The 16,713-nt window shown below is 38.3% G+C and overlaps 1 protein-coding gene across 2 annotated transcripts in view; it reads left to right on the top strand.

The window, feature by feature from the left end:
- Positions 1-16,713, top strand: part of USP7 (ubiquitin specific peptidase 7) — a 77,156-nt gene that overhangs the window by 25,570 nt on the left and 34,873 nt on the right. For both annotated transcript variants that reach the window (XM_086760299.1, XM_086760300.1), the window contains exons 2-6: positions 4,647-4,751; positions 9,950-10,148; positions 11,570-11,708; positions 12,409-12,497; positions 13,115-13,223. In XM_086760299.1, coding sequence (XP_086616425.1) covers positions 4,647-4,751; positions 9,950-10,148; positions 11,570-11,708; positions 12,409-12,497; positions 13,115-13,223 — 641 coding nt within the window. The remainder of the gene's footprint in view (positions 1-4,646; positions 4,752-9,949; positions 10,149-11,569; positions 11,709-12,408; positions 12,498-13,114; positions 13,224-16,713) is intronic.

Below are 16,713 nucleotides of genomic sequence, written 5' to 3'. Positions count from 1 at the left end.
AGCACTGGTGATTTATTTATTTTTTGTAGTATTTTCATTTAAACTTGTGTGGTGTTATCCACGCGAAACTGGTGTTCTGAATTATGCACTGAAGAAATAAACTTTTACAGAGGTTTATTTGAAATACTGCTGGATACATTTAAAAATATTTATTTTCACAACTCTTAAAAAAAGAGATTTTAATATATTCCATAACTGAAGAGGGGTTACACAGCGAGCGCTGAGGACCAGCAGCTCAGCAGGGCTGCCCCAGGGCGTCGTTACAGGTTCCTCTGCTTTCAGGTGGCCCAGTGAGTTCTGGCACTGAGGTGCAAAGCTGGACCTGGACTGCATGTTCAGCATGCAATTAATATCCTTTGCTGGTGTAATTTGACTGCTGCAGGACTGACTGCTCATTTTTCAGTGAGATTTACATAGCATGATTTTATTGTTATCTCCTGCCACCTTATATTTTCACGCAGTAAGTCCCTTTTCTCAATGTTTTCTGCAACTTCACTTATCCATTGGAATTCATACCCCACCTCCAGTTTGTCATATCTGTACATACAGTTCTATTTATATTTAAGAAACAACAACAAAAAAAAGGCACTAAAGCTTTTAAAAGGTCTTCTAATGAAGGCTTTGATTCTGAAATGTCCATTTGGTCCAGCAGCAGGAGAGAAAGCCTTGTGTTTTCAACTTTCCCCCGCTAATGGCAGAACCCTGGATATGAAGTTGGGAGCGTTAGGGTCTTCAAGCTGCTGCCAGCAATGAATGACTGACTGACTTCTCTTCAGCCTGTTAACTCTACTGTTAGTGCAACTCCCTCATTGTTTCTGGAATAGCCATGGAAGTTCTGCATGGAGGTCTACGCAAACCACCTGTAGTCACATGTGAAAGTCCTCAGTGCTAGTGATTTCTGTTATGAGGCGCTTGTACATGATAAATTATAAGCAAGTTTTTTAGTATCACTACCACTCCTTCATTGTGGTCTCTTTAACCTCAAAAGGAAACAGAAATGTTTCATAACCTGCTAGGGAGACTGCTTCAGTTTCTCCTCTGTGGCTGCCAAGTCCAAAAGCTAAGGAGAAACATTATAGATTATCTTTCAAAATTTGAATATTTGGTGTGGTATGAGTCATGACTGAAACATATGAAATTACTAGCTCACTGTCATAATTGTTAAAGTAGTAGTAGTGTTGTCCCATAATTTAATTGCTATGATAGTGGAGTAATTCCGTAGCTTTTGTCCACATGTGACTACAAGGTCATGTTTACTGCTGAGCAACATGTTCTACGTCTTGGAGAGAGATTAAATTCTGCAGTGCTCCTGTCTTGGAACAGGACTTAAGTTGTGCCAAAAGCCACATGATCTTGACAAAATCTTTCCTGCCTTCTCATTAATACACAAAAAATACAGCAAAACTTGAGATTCCTTCTCTGTAGATCTGAATTACTGTGAACAGCAGAGCAATAGTGCACTATTCTTTTCTTTTTATCCCCCTTAGCATCAGTTGCAATAACCACTTTGCTTCAGACTTTCATCTCAACACTTCAGTGACGGACTTCGTTAATGAGCGATGAGAAGTGTACACCTGCAGAGACATTTATATAAGATCCAGTAATTTGTCTGTATAACCAACTTCTTACTAACTTCCTAAACTATCTTGTCGTGCTCCAGTTTCTTTCCAGTTGCATATGTCAACTTTTAGATTTGATTTCATTTCAGCATTCACGATCTTTCAGTAAATAAGTGAAAGCTGTTGTTTTGCTCAAACTCATTAATATCTGAAATGCCTCTTCTTAGAAGGTGTCTTGACCTCCAGACTAGAGACGCCCTTTAAACACTTCAAGCTGCGCTGTTTGTAATGCAATGGTATGGGTAGATGGAAAACTGCGTGTAACCTGAAATGTTTCAGAAGACATTGTCATCACTGTTCTTCATGCTGCTTTGCATCCCTTTTTGTAATGAAAGAATAGCAACAAAGTTGTGTGAGTTGCATTTTGGGGAGGTAGAAAACAAGAAGTATGCTTCACCAAACAGTCTGGCAGTGTCTAAAATTCTGGTATTGAAAGCTATATTTATTTAATATTTTGCAGTACTGTATTTCAAGACTTAAAAACATTCCTTATTCATAAGGTCACGTCGTGCATTGTTGTAATTATTTCTTCATTTATGTGGCTTGTGTTAACTTTTGGTTGATTAATAGACTGCATCTTTATTCCAAGGGTACGATTAAAATTGAGTATTCAGGTCTGGGAACTGACAGATGGCATGACTGAGATGATGTTGACACGCTGTGGTTTAAGCTGCATTAAAGACAGCAGTGTATTAAGTAGTGGGTTTGGTGGGAAGGTTTTCCTGGCCAGTGTGGACAGGTATTTTTTCTTAATCCTGTATTGTGTAATTTGAATAAGTTTTTGGCATCGTTCTGCTTGAGGCAAAGGAAAACATATTTCTTAATTAAGTCTTGCTGTGATTTGACAATTCTTTCCTATGAGCTCTTAAGGACAACAGAGGAAAACATAAATTACTGATTTTCAGTGCTGTCGTTGAAAATAGATGATGTTGTACTACTTGCCTGTAAATCTGTTGAACAAGGACTGTGTTTTGTTTGAGCAGGGTATTTACTGTAATAGTTGAATTGTATTAAAGTTTAAAATTTCTTTTATTCACAGAAGCCAAAAACATGCACTGGTGTTATCTGGGTTCCATATCTGAAAGCTGTGTTACAAAAATGTGTGTCAGTATATATCAGAAAAAGCAGCAGTGGCGTACGTCATGATTCAGTTTATCTTATCACTAAATAGTATCTCTCAAAAGCTGCTTCTGTTTATCTTTTAAGTTGATTGCTTTTGCTATGATCTCTTCTGCATTTTCTCCCTCTGCTCACCATTCATACTTAGAGGAATGTCAAGCAGGATCTCTTAGAAAAGCTCCCTATTTCCTTAGTGAAGGACAGGTCTTTCTCATAAAATACATTAAATCCTCTATTAAAAGAATATTTTGGATGAGCTTTTGGTGAAGAACTGGCTATTCCTGAGGTGTTTGCTTCGGTTTGTTTCTAGATACTAGGTTGCCTTGATAACTTTAAAAAAAAAATAATAAAAAATCCTAGTATTGGAGTAGTGTAAGCGATTGTTGCATTGCTGTAAGCATGCTGTATGCTTCCAGATAGGAGAGAAGTGATGCAGAGGACAGCTTCCTTGTTAGGCTCTCACCATGCTGCTGCTGAAAGATAAAAAAGGGGGGGGGGGGGGAGAATAAGTGATGGAAATAAGTGTGATGATCTTTCGTTCTTACTCTTATTTTTGTCCCTTTTCCTGATCTTGACTTGCAGCAGTTTAAGCTCGTCCCTCTCTTAGTTTTGTTATCATGAAGTTAGGTTTAACTATGCAGCAGCGTTCTCAGTGCTGGTAGCTGCTAGTGGGGCCTTCTGCAGCTGTATTGCTCAGGAGCCAACCTTCTGCGAACCTTTCTCTAATAAAGACAAAACTTGAAATCGTACTGGATTTTGCTTTCATACTGATAATGAGAAAGGAGAAAGGGGCACACTTTGGGGGTGCTGCGTACTGTGTTTCAGTGTACACTCAAGCCGCAGTGAGATTTGCCACATCCTAGTAAGCTTCTGAAACCATATTTGAGTGTTAAGTTCATGATCTTTTGTAGCTCTAATCCAGAGGTAAGTTTCTAACCTGATCTGTTTCTGTTCCCGCTCAGGGCGGAGGTTACTAGTTCTGTGGCTTTACAGAAGTAAATAATCAGACCGGGAACGCTGGTTGTGGAAGTGCCATTTCTCATGCACCGTGGGTTGGCACGAGGCTGCAGAGCGTGTTGCACACACCTTGGCATGGCTGTGAGGCAGCTGGTGACTGATCCTTCTTCACCTCTCCCGTGACTTGCCGCAGCTTTGGCCTCGGTTCCCTGGCTTTTAAAAGACTCCAGTGATTGCCAGAGCTCCTCCTACTTCTGGTCGCATCTATTTGTCCGTTTTGTACAGGAGAGATTCAGCTGCATTCAGATGGGAGATGAGCGTCTAGGCTAGTTGTTTATGCTCTTCTCAGCCGTTCTTGCAAACAGCCAGCCAGCCCTACCCGCAAGCAACCCCACGCGTGCGGGTGGGGAGCTCGGCTCAGCCCCGGCGCGGGCGGCTCTGTCCAGGGTGCTGACGGGGCGGGGGCGCGGGCGGGCTGGGCGCTGCCGGCCAGCGGCGTGGCTGAGCTCGGAGTGTTCCCGCGGGAACGAGCGCCTTCGTGGGGAGCGGGTTACCCGCACCTCCAGCTGCGCGTGCGGTCAATAACTTGGGTGTAGCTTTTGGGTGTAAAACTGTTCTTAGTTACAGAAAGCAGTGGCTTTGGGGGTATACAAGTAAATAGCAGGACTGGTACAGCAGAGAAACTTATCAGAGACTTTAGTGAGTGTGGTGAGGGCAAGGGGTTATAGGTTTTACAGTGTAATGATAAAAACCAAGCATATTCAAGTATATCATAGAATCAGAGAATCATACAGTTTCTCTGCTATACCAGTCCTGCTGTTAACTTGTATACTCTGCTACCAAAAAAAAGTGTGCCTTTTGTGTCTTGGAAAAAAAAATTGTGTCTCATAAGCACTTCCTGAGACAGAGATGTTAATATAGCTGATGACTTTTTTTTTTTTTCTGTATTAGCTGGAGATACAGATGATCCTCCAAGAATTACTCAAAATCCTGTCATTAATGGGAATGTAGCAATGGCTGATGGACATAACAACACTGAAGAAGACATGGAAGATGGTAAGTAAATACTTGATAAAAACGTGTGGTGTGTTCGCTTCTTTATGATTTTTCAGGACAAAATGGTCCATGTCTTACCTGTGTCCTTTGAACTGCATCTTATTAAAGAAAATGAAACCCTCTGTAGTTATAACTGCTGGCTTTCTGTATAGGGATCCTTTTAAAGTAGCTACACAATAGTATTAGACATCTGAGGGCTTGGGATTCTTTTTCTTTTACTCTTTCTAGGTACTTATTTTAAAATTGCTGAAAGTGATACTGTCCATTGTTATATTTTGTGATATGTCTCTTTAAATGTACTTCAGTTGGTACTTTGCTGAATAGTAATTTTGTCAGTTATGCAGTTTCTTCAGGACATTTGGAATCCGTATCTGTCCTGCTCTGTTGTCAGGTGGCAGCTGTGATTAGTTTTTATCTTTGTATGGTCAGTCACTGGTAACTATTCTGTTGAGAAACATTCCCCCCTAGCCCCCCAGTTCTGATGCCCTTTTACTTACATTTGCAAAGGAAGGAGTGTGTAGTGATGCCCTGTTAATAAAAGGGGACGGTGATTGTGGTTTTGAAATGGTTTTTGTTGATTTATTACATAACAATAAGGGTGTTCGGTTTTTTTTCTGTTACAGAAGATCAAATAATTTTTATATGGATGTGGCTGGGCTTATTTAAAGAAAGATAATGAGTTTGTAATTCACTTAAGTCTGTTATTGTATTTACTGAAGAAAATGTACAGTGATATCTCTTAAGAGAGGATGGAGGGGACTGCTCTTATTTTGAAGAACTAAATACAATTGGATTGGGAGAAGGGAGACAATATGAGTGGGATTTGTTCCCCTCTGATTTCCTTATTTCATGCTGGCTTGTGAGAGTACATGGACTAGGCTTAAACATTTATTTAGATTTGTACAAGATGATGAGTGTTTTTTGTTTGAGAAAAGTCACAGTTTGAGACTAATGGTCAAAAATATGCTTACTTTTGTGTTTTCAAAGAACATACAATAGTTACAATACTGATGGCAAATAGCAGTGTTCCATGAAGAGAATATGGTTTAAACTCGGGACAAAAGCATCTCATAGTTGAATTATGTCTGTCATTGACAAAGATGAAGTTTCCTATGATCAAATTCTCGCAATAAAGTAAAAATGAGGTCTCCTTAGCTTAGACCTTTTTTGTCAGATTGCCATACCTCATTCAGGGGCCTTTGATTTCTTGCTCAGAGTAACTAGCTGAGACTGAAATAGGGAATTTGGTTTTATCAAAATAAAATTACCCGTTATAAAAGATATTAAATATCTTTATCAGGCCATGGTATTTGGAAGTTGGCAAGAGAAGATCACATGAGTTGACAGGGACTGGCAAGGGCAGCTCTATTGAACTTCTGTTCTCAGTAACAATGTTTATAGGTAGAAAGCCTGATAGTGTTTGCTGTCAGTACAGCCAGTAGATAACACATGTAATGCACAAATTGAGCAAAAGGGATTGAAGCTGCAAAAGCAGCTGATGAAACCCAGGCCATATCGAGGATGGCAAGAAGTCAGACGTACACCTCTTCATTTGGAATAACACTGCCATTTTTAGCAAAAGCTAATGTAAAACCATTTCTGTCATTTACCAGATATTTAACTCCTCTGAGAGAACTGAATGTGAATGTATCGCAGTAGGGAGAAGTATCTGAAGGGATTCGGCAAAAGGCTGGTGCAAGCTTCTGATTGTTATGGTAGTGCTCATGTCTTTGTGGACTTTCAGTATGGTCAGGAGCTTGGGTCCACTCTGCTATGGGACATCTTTCAGGGTTAAAATGTGATAATTAAGCAATACTCTTAGGAGTTCCTCATTCTCATATTAGAATAAGGAGTGTCTGGCTATATCTTGGTGCTGTGACAGTTCTGCATTGACACAGATAGGAAATAGTGTTATTGCAAAACGTTATAATTGCAAAAACATTCCTGAAGACTTGCATCACGTAAGTGGATGATGCTTCTTTTTCCAAGTCTTGTAAATCAGATTAGTTGCTTGCTGTTGTGTTATTTACACGAGTGCAGTTGCTCTCTTGCTGTTTGTTCTCTTGCTATCCTGCTTTGCAGCATGATGTATGTGTATAATGGGCAGCTTGAAGATTTACAAGATATGAAAAAATGGAGTAAGACATTGACCTCTTTGATAAACATGCTCTGGTTTTTGTTGCTGTTATTCATAGCAAGTGGAACCAATCTGGGCTGATAAAGAATGCGTGAAGAGGATTTAGATACCTCTTCAGTGAAAATCTTAATGAGTTTATTGGTTCCTGCGAAGGAGGTAAAGAGTAGAATAAAAGGTTGATGCTTCCAGCTGGATCATAGAAACCAGCTTTCTGGTGAATTTCTGAGTTGAAAAAAACTTTTGAGGTGGCTTTGTTCTTCCTACTTAGCACAAAAAGAAATGACTGATAAGACTGGAAAAAAAGTGCAGCTCTCATCTCCTTTGCTAGGCAACTAACCACAGGCATGGTGAAGAACACATAGTGGGGACAGCAGTGGACCACCAACAGGACTTTCAGATAAGGCTGTGTTCTCCAATGCGGTTTGACTAGGACCTGTTGTTGCTATGTATTATGTCTTAGCAATTAAAAAAAACAGGCGAAGGAATGTGCTATGCCTTGTACAAAGGATGACTCAATGAAGGAGCCTTGTAAGCTGGAATTAGCAGCTTCTGCAAATTAAAAAAAAACAAACAAAAAAGACCCAACCAAGATTCTGATCAAATTTTGTTTGCAAGCGCATCAGCATTTGAAAAAGCAGATAGAATAAATTCCCTTAGAAGTTAAAGTTCAAGCAGAAGGTCCTTAGCTAAACATAAACTCAAAGCTTTGCAATTACCTATTGAAGTCTCATTTCTGTGAAGAATTGCAGAGGCTAGGGGGCTTCAGAAGCATCAGTCTTAGCCATATGTTAGTATTGCATGCTGTATTTGGATCATTATTTAAATATTAATAGAATATTTAGCCAGTTTCTCCATTAATAATTCATGTTCAGCATATTTTAATAACCTCCATGTATTTTAAAGGTAGCAACATTTTGTAAGAGAATAAAGAAATCTGCTTTTCTCAAAGAAATAAACACTTAAATATGTACTTCAGTCTTAAAATGGAGCATGTTCTGTGTCTGGATGTCTGATTTGAAAGGTCTTTGTTGTATCAACGTGCTAAATGTGACATAATTCTCATCAGTGAAAAAAATCTTTTCCATGTAGCAAATACCCCTTGCATATAATTTCACCAAGCATTATCAACTGGATCTGTTCTTTTTACCTTGTGTCCAGGATCATCTGTCATGTTTGTAGTTCAGGGATTTATAGTATTACTTGCCTGGAACTACTAGATTTCCCTGCTGCCAGTTACAGTCTTTTATTTGAAAATGGTGGACATGTTTTGGATGGTGAAAAAAGGTTTTGTTTATTTATGTGCTCAAAATATTCATCACACTATTTAAACTTTGGGTTTTTTTTTTTACTATAATTCATGTTCTAATCGATTACACTTGCTAAAAATATGGGCTTTCTAGAAGGAAAGGAAGGCTGTTATTTTGGGAGGTTGTGGTTTGTGTTTTTAAACAAACTTCTGGTTTAGGCTTGACCTTTGTTATGAGGCTGCATTTTTCTGGATTGCTCAAATATTTTACTGAGAAGAGTACCCTTCCCTAGTGAGCTCTCATGCACAGGCTTTCCTGAAAAGAAATCAAGAAATAACAGACAAACTTTCTTTGAAGCATCTGCAGATGCTGCGTGGGCTGCCTTTTTTTAGCTGACAACATAGCAGCACTGCTGCATCCTTGTATTGAAGTGCTCGGAAAGCGCGTCGAAGGAGGCAGAAAGCAAACTTGGTCGACTCATTTTTCGGAAGCTTAGCCTAAGCCCAGAAGTTCTAATCGTTACCGTGAACAGGGAGGTGTTCTTGAGCTGGTGTGAGATACACATGATGCAAGACTGATTTCTGTATTGTTAACTGTGTTACGAGTTGTTTTGATTCTGCCTGCAAATCAAATTGGAGAGCGTACAGCTCCTTTGGCTGCAGCCTGTCTGGCTCTCAGTTGTAGAAGACCAGCTGTGTACTCTGTCGACAGGCAGTGAGTATGTAAAATGGGTAGGGAACAGTTTTTAAGTAGGTGATAGACGACTGGTTAGCTACACTCACATATAGGGAAAAAGTGGAGAAAATAATCCTTTGAATCCTTTGAATCCTCCTCTGTTACTGAGGAGGCTGACAGCGCAGGGTAATGCGGAGATCATTGCGGGTGCAGAGGAGAGAGGAAGCTGGTTTCTACTGCAGTACTGTTACTTTCAAGAGATAATTGGGAATGCTTAGGGCTGTCAGTCCATACACAAATAAGATCAACTGCGTTGTCAAGATCAAGATCGGAAGTAGGACAATTGCTTGAAAATAAAACTGTTTTGCAAGGGAGAAGAGTGAATCTGTCAAAGCTCCCCAGCAGTTGTGGACAAAACTTGTTAATTTCTGTATTGAAGTGTATTGACGTGTGTAATCTTGACAATGTTGGATGTTGTAATCAAGAGAGTTTAATTTTTTTTAAGTAAGGTAGCAACCAGGGCTCATGTTTGTGTTGTTTTTTGGTGGGGTTTTTTTTTTTTTTGTTGTTTGTTTGTGTTGGTTTTTGTTTTTTTTTTTTAATCATTCAGCACTGTCTCTGGAGCCATGCAGAGCTTTCTGAGTGAACGACTGCTTTGCGTATACAGAAATAATACATTTGTAGTATACTGTGCACCCTGACAGAATTTCATTATTGGATTTCTGGCTTGGTGTCATTGTGCCTCAGTGCTTTTGGTTTTGGGTGTCACTCAAGAAGAGTTAGAGTGGGCTGTGATTTATGTTGTAAAACATTTGATGTCTTTGTCTTGCTGTACCTGCTGCTTGTGAAGGAACTTCAGTGGTAGCAAATTCTAGTACTAAAGAATTATTTAAGAAAATGGTGTACAAGTGGAATGTGTCTTTCAGTGCTCTGTTTTCCTAAATGATGTTGCAGTGTTTTTGACAATTAAAAAATTGAAACTTCAGTTGCTAGGGAGTTTAGTGCCTCTTAAGGTGTGGGAGCCTTTTTTGGTTGCTTCAAATAAAACATAAAACATGCTTCTGCTGCATCATTTTTGAAAATGTTTTGGAGTGAAGAACATCAGATTTTTCATATAACTTTGTGTGTGTGTGTTACAGATACAAGTTGGCGATCAGAAGCAACATTTCAGTTTACAGTCGAACGCTTCAACAGATTGAGCGAGTCAGTTCTCAGTCCTCCTTGCTTTGTACGGAACTTGCCGTGGAAGATCATGGTTATGCCACGCCTCTACCCAGACAGACCACACCAAAAAAGCGTAGGATTTTTCCTTCAGTGCAATGCTGAATCTGATTCTACGTAAGACCCTTTTAATTATTGTACAATTCTGCATTTGACACTAGTTAATCTGTATTGCAAGAAATAAGAACATCTAAAAAAATTATTTTACCTAGCTGTCTGCGAGAGAAAAGAATTCTTGCAAGGATTTGACCCCTCCTTTTCCCCTCACCTTTCTAAATCACATATCGTGAGAGTAATCCTCTCTTTAGGAGGAGCTAAAAGTAACTTGTGTACCTACAAGTTTGTGGTAGAATTTAGATATGTCTCTTTTTGATTGCTGGGGGGAAACTTTTGACAGTTTTCTTGACATGGGAAAAGTGCCTGGGTTTATTTCAAATGGAAGTGGTACTGGCACTTTTCTAACCCTGCTGAGCTATAAATCCTGCCCTATATAGCACGTGAGCAGGTAACTGCTAGCAGCTGAGACAGAGCAGCGTATGAGGTAGTCGTCTCCTTAAATGGAGTTCATTGCTCGTTAAGCGTGATATGAACACATACGTGTTCTTGGAGTCCTGCCTCCAAATCAAAATTGGCTATCATTGACCACTTTTGTAAATAATATAGAAATGTAAGAAGATAAATACTTCTGGGGCATTAATGCAGCTTATCCAGCTAGAGCTATTCTTTCCAGTAGGGTACCTCCATTCTTGCATCAAATCTCACACAACCTGTAGTTCACTCTGAATAGCAAGTTGCTGTTTTCCATCATTTTTGTAATCTAAAAGGTGAGTGCTCATTGCAGAAGGTAAAGGTAAGTGTAAGCATATTAACTGGTCACAGGAGAAGTGGTTCACATGCAAGTGGTCACAGAAAAAGGATAATGCGATCTTCAAGATCGCAAGGCAAGAAGTAATGCCGCTGCATGAGGCAGTGACAAAACCTTGTCTGAACTGATACTCAGTCTGATTGTCTTGCTCAAGTAGGATTAATTTGAACAGGAGTGGTCATAAAGAAGTGCTACTGAGAAAATTAGAGTGTTGGGAGGTTTATCTTGTGGGAGGGAGGATAGAACTGCCTCCTCCTTTCCTTAGCCAAAGGATGAGTTATCACACTCTGTAGTCACCGAGACTACTTGGCGTTGGCCTATCCGTCTGTGTCAAAGTAAATTAGAAATAGCTCAACTCAGAGAGCAGTTAGCTTCTTAAACCACTGTTACCTGCAATTGCCTGACAGTGCTTTCTTAACAACACTGTTGTCCTAAGAAAATCTCCATTCCAGCTTCACAATCATAATGTGTCTTCAGAAGGCCCCAGCCGGGGATTCGTGCCCTCAATAACAATTAACAAAATCTTAACATCTAATAAGAAAAAAAAATCATGAAAAAATCACTTTCATTACATGAAAGTAATGTACCAAAAATCCCTAACAAAAAAATTATTTTGATGTCTGTAAAGAGCTTGGTTTTGAATGAGTTTCAAATGTTTCTTTTGTATTTATAGGTCGTGGTCTTGTCATGCACAAGCAGTTCTCAAGATAATAAACTACAAGGATGATGAAAAATCATTCAGTCGTCGTATTAGTCACTTGTTCTTTCATAAGGAAAATGACTGGGGCTTTTCCAACTTCATGGCCTGGAGTGTAAGTAATTGGACGTGTATTAATCTGTTACTAGATAGGAGCAGTTGTGAACTTGCAGCACGGAATACTGACATACCTCTAGGAAAGATTCCCCCCCAACAAGTGGTTATTTTTTTCTGTCATTGCTGTAGATTCTTTTTCAATTTCTTATACATTCCTGTACTTAATTATTGTAGATTGTGTTTCCCTATGTTCTAGTTTAAATGTTGCCTCATTATTATTTGCTGCATATCTGAATGCTTGTTTTTTGTTTTTATTGTCTAATAGTCAATGTCATTCTGAAGCAATATAGATTTTCCAGTGTGTTCTTTTTACATGTATACAGATACTTAATGCCGTAATGGTACTACAAAGGCTTATCTTGAATTGAGACATGTTTTTAAGCATTTTCAGGGCCCTTAATTTTTCATCTATCTGGGATATCGTCCAGAAGAAGCAGAGCCTTTGATTAGACTCTTACCTTCCACAGAAAATTGCAATATTACTGCACAATCTTAAAAGCCAGGAACACGTTTCCTGTATTGAAACATTAAAAAAGGGATTAAAGTATGTTAAGCTGAAAAACAGCTTTGTTGATCTCCTTCAATTTTTCTTCTTCAGTTTATTATTACTGATAGCTCAGGCTTGGAAATCAGTAACTAATGTCTAACTGGATGCTTCACTACAGTTTTCATGTTTGTATGTCATTCCTGTTTTACAGGAAGTTACTGATCCTGAAAAAGGCTTTATAGAAGAGGACAAAGTTACTTTTGAAGTGTATGTTCAAGCAGATGCTCCACATGGTGTGGCGTAAGTATCTTTGTTTAAAAATAAAATTCTTAATTCTAATACTTGTATATTGCTTGAGATCGTTGAAGTATTTTGTGTTGTTAACGTTTGTAGCTCTCATTAGACATTCTGACTTTGTCACTTAAATTGATGCATCCTCACATGGCAATGTTTTTCGTTAGTCACACAGAGATTTTTGGATAGGTTAAATTTCCGTTGGCATTAGTCAGCATAATGTTGTGGAACTTAAACTTCTGCATTAATTGATTTGTGATTTAACACCTCTGCAAACGTAGCCTGAACATTTCTGATCTTACAGCTGATAAGGATTTCAGTCGGGTGACTGCTAACTTGTCTGGGTTTTCTGTTGTTGTAAAACTGCTTCATCTGAGTCGTACATTTTCATCATATATAATTTTTCTGCCACGTAGAACATCTTTAAGAAAAAAACCTAACAAAATCACAAAGCATTTAAATACAAAGACTGTAGTTACTGGCAGGCAGTAGAGAAGTGTAGTTTATTTGGACCTTAAGTAACAATGAAGAGCTGATACCTACCAGCAGTGCTACCTTAGAACAAATACTCTTTATTACAGTTAATACTGAACTGTCTTTTTTAACCACTAACTGTTTTCTAGGTGGGATTCAAAGAAGCACACAGGATACGTTGGCTTAAAGAACCAGGGAGCAACTTGTTACATGAACAGTTTGTTACAGACTTTGTTTTTCACAAATCAGCTACGAAAGGTAATTAATATGTGAAAGAAAATGAGATTGCTAATTGAACTATCCAATATGGTATATTTATAAATGCTTCAAAACAGACGTATGTTCCTTTTGCCTCCTTCGTCCTTTCAGAGTTGTGACTTAGATGGTGACACACATCTTAACTTGAGGCTGAGTGCGGGAAGCTTCCCTTTATAGTTTGTTGAACAGAAGCTTTTGGTTTTTGTGAAAGCAGACAGACTACCTGGTGAAGACCTGTGCTTAAGGCGTGTTTGTTAGACTCTGTTATGTGTTGTGTTGCTATGAGTTGTTGGGGAGTGAGGGGCGCAGGGGATGAGGGATGACTCTGCATCTTGCAGATGAGAGACGGAAGTAATTTGCCTTTCTTGAACTAGTTAAAATAGAGAAGTCAACTATGATTTTTCAGCCCATAAACAATGTAAAAAGATAAACATTTATGCCCTTTATAGTTAATTTGTTCCGTATTCTGATTTATATTATGCAGCTGAATTTTCTGTCATTATGGTTAGCATCTTTGTAGTGATGGAAAGCATTATAGTTTCAGTAGTTTAAACAATTTTATATTTGCTTCATTCATGTTTTTTGTTTACTATAAACGTTATTTCTTTGCTGGAAGGAAGAACTACTTTAAATATCAGCTTAATAAATATCTCATTCAAACCCAGGATGAAGTACACAAGATAATGTATCATTTTAAAATAGTGCAGTAGCATTTATGGGAGAAAAATATAAATGATGACCTGATACCTGGAGATGTCTATCTGGAAGAGGGGATATACTTGGGACAAAATGTAGCTCGGCACCCGTTAGTTGATTGGAATGTCCTGTTGATCTTAACTCATCCTTTTTGCTCATTCCTGCGCTTATTGTATCTCTGTCAGTGAAAATGAACTGTTCTGAGTTATGCTTTCTCTTGCATATACTAGTTGTTACATTTCCATTAAGCTTTCTTTTCTCTACAGTTTCCCTTTTTAATGTACCTACTTTCCACTGTCTTAGGTTTTCCACCATGTTACCGTTATTTATATCACTGTGGCCTGTAAGCGTCCCAGTTGGGATTTCTTCTTTCTCTTTTGCAATGTGCTGCTTACTCGGAAGCGTTGCGAAAAATAGCACATTGAACTGCAGTAGACTGTAACTGAGATCTTACAAGTGCCATGTACAAGAAATAAATACTTGATTTGTTTTACATGATGCACCTGTTTCTTTTTTTGCAAGAGGTATAATTTGCTCATTCAGTTTATCATTCATCATAATGCCTGTTCTTTTTGCTCAGCACTCATAATGTTGTGCATTTTATGTTTTTAGACAACTTCACTCTGCTCTTGAAAGAAAAATGTGTTTTTATAATAGCTACATCTAATCCAATTGAGTAGTTCCTTTCAAGACAGTCTTGCAGTCAGTAAATCAATATGTACCATGAAGTAATCTTGTTCTGTGAAGAAGAAATTCTTTTTGTGATACAGATTTGTTTCAGCTGAACTGATCTTCTCAGGCATTCCCCTGCACTTCTTCCCCAGCCCACAAAGAAAGACCAGCTTTTAGATAGCATTAATATCTGGATAGTGGCAATATGAGAAAGCTTGATTTACTAGCTGGTAACTGCAGCTTCCTTTACAGAAATGTTACTGGACATCAGCTGAAATGCCCAAATCTGTCTCATTCTTCAGGTTTTCAGAGTCCCTGCAAACAGAGCAGACTACAGCAGTAGTTTTATACAGTTTTAATACTCATTTGCTACTATTACAGATCAGGAAGAATCAGTAGTTGTCTTGTAGAAATTCATTTTTTCAGACAATGTTTTTGTTTTCACTTTGAGCAAACTTGTTCCTCTTCAAACCAAGTTTGCTTACCATCAGTTCCATTATTTCTGTTAATCCTCCTTACTTAGAAGAAATAATTACTTCTATTGCTGTTATTTAGAGCCTTGTTAACAGGGAAGTTGCTGTCAGGAGCAGAGCTGGGAGAGCAATGAACAGTAATGAAGGCAAGCACGTACCAGTGGAAAGTCAGACCCCGGTGAAGCGTGGGTGGGAACTGATGGAGAGTTTCTTCTTCGCTCTGTTTCCAGACAACAGATGGGAGGTTCTTGGGTATTTGAAATGACATCTCCCTTTCTCAGCAACCAAGTGGCTTCAGTGGAATAAAGCAGAGGAACTTTCTCTTCAGAGCATATCTTTACTTGTCTGTTTGTGACTGGAAAATGAATGCTTAAATACAGTGCTCCTGTGCAAAGGACAGTGGTAACTTCCCAAATGGGTCCAGGTTTGCTCTTGCACCATCTTCCATGAGTCTTCCCATGTCTGTCATTAGCGCCTCCAGCCAGTCAGTACTTGTGGTTGCACCCAGTCCATTTTCAAAGTCCTTACCACTTCCCTTGAAAAATTCCTACAATTCATGAGAACATTGCAGAACATCTATATAACTATACTGAAATAGTAAATTGTAGTCCAGTAGATTTCTCCCTGATCTGACTCTCTTCAAGTTGGCCAATATATTCTAGCTTACCTTGAAATTTCATACACAATATTTTATTCCCTTCTTCAAGTAATTGTCTTGACTTTAAGCAGTGTGTTCAGGGTTATCTGTAGCATTCTTTTACCACGTAAATATCTAAAATTTTTCTCATATCTTTGTGTCTGTTGCTTATAGCCATTGCCTGTACATGTCCCTGCCACTCTTTTGTGTTCATTTCCTGAGGGAACTTCTCAGGTGTTAAATTAGAGATTCTCCTTTTTTCAAATGGATCAAAATGCCTCACTTCTTGATCTTGAGGTCAAGCTTTCAGAGTTTGGGAGGGTAAGGCCTATAAATAGAGGTTTGTAGAGGATCGTGTTTGAAAAGTAATTTGTTTTAGCTTGGAGAAACACTTAAGCTATGAGAAATGAGCTTTGATACTACAGAATGTAAAAACCACTACACAAACAGAATGTGAGAATCAAAAAAAGGCCATGTTGTAAATGTTTAGTTTGTAATAACACATTTAGAATTTCAGAAGAAATAAAACTGGTGGTTTTATTCAATGGCACCAATGTAGTGGTGATAAATAAATTGTAAATTATTATTTTAATATTACCTGAGAGATAACGGTAAGGAATTAATTGTCCAGATGGTATATAAGGAAACCAAATAGGAACTAAATGCAAATGATCTGACTTAGATTAATTATCAAGGTATTCTGAACTCCAATTTACCTTTTTGATGGAAGAGTCAACCACTAGGTTGACTTTTAGCCTGCTGTAGTATCATCTTGGTTTGTTACGAAGAATAGTTAACATTTTAATATTTATTTTATGGAAATATATCAGCACTGGCTATAGTTGACTTTTTTCATTACTTGATTTTCCTATCTTATTTGTTTAAACATAGCAAGTCACTTAGTCTATATTTGTTTTTTTTAAAAGCATTTATAAGATTTAAAAAACTGAATAGGGGCTGACTGTAGAGATTTGGAAGATTTGAGACTTGGTCATTCAACTATTTCCTGCTT

Source organism: Chlamydotis macqueenii, chromosome 15 (genome assembly GCF_036417535.1).
Source record: "Chlamydotis macqueenii isolate bChlMac1 chromosome 15, bChlMac1.mat, whole genome shotgun sequence".
Taxonomy (NCBI): Eukaryota; Metazoa; Chordata; class Aves; order Otidiformes; family Otididae; genus Chlamydotis; species Chlamydotis macqueenii.
The sequence above is the reverse complement of the archived record's forward strand: the minus strand, read 5'-3'. Positions and strand labels throughout refer to the sequence as shown.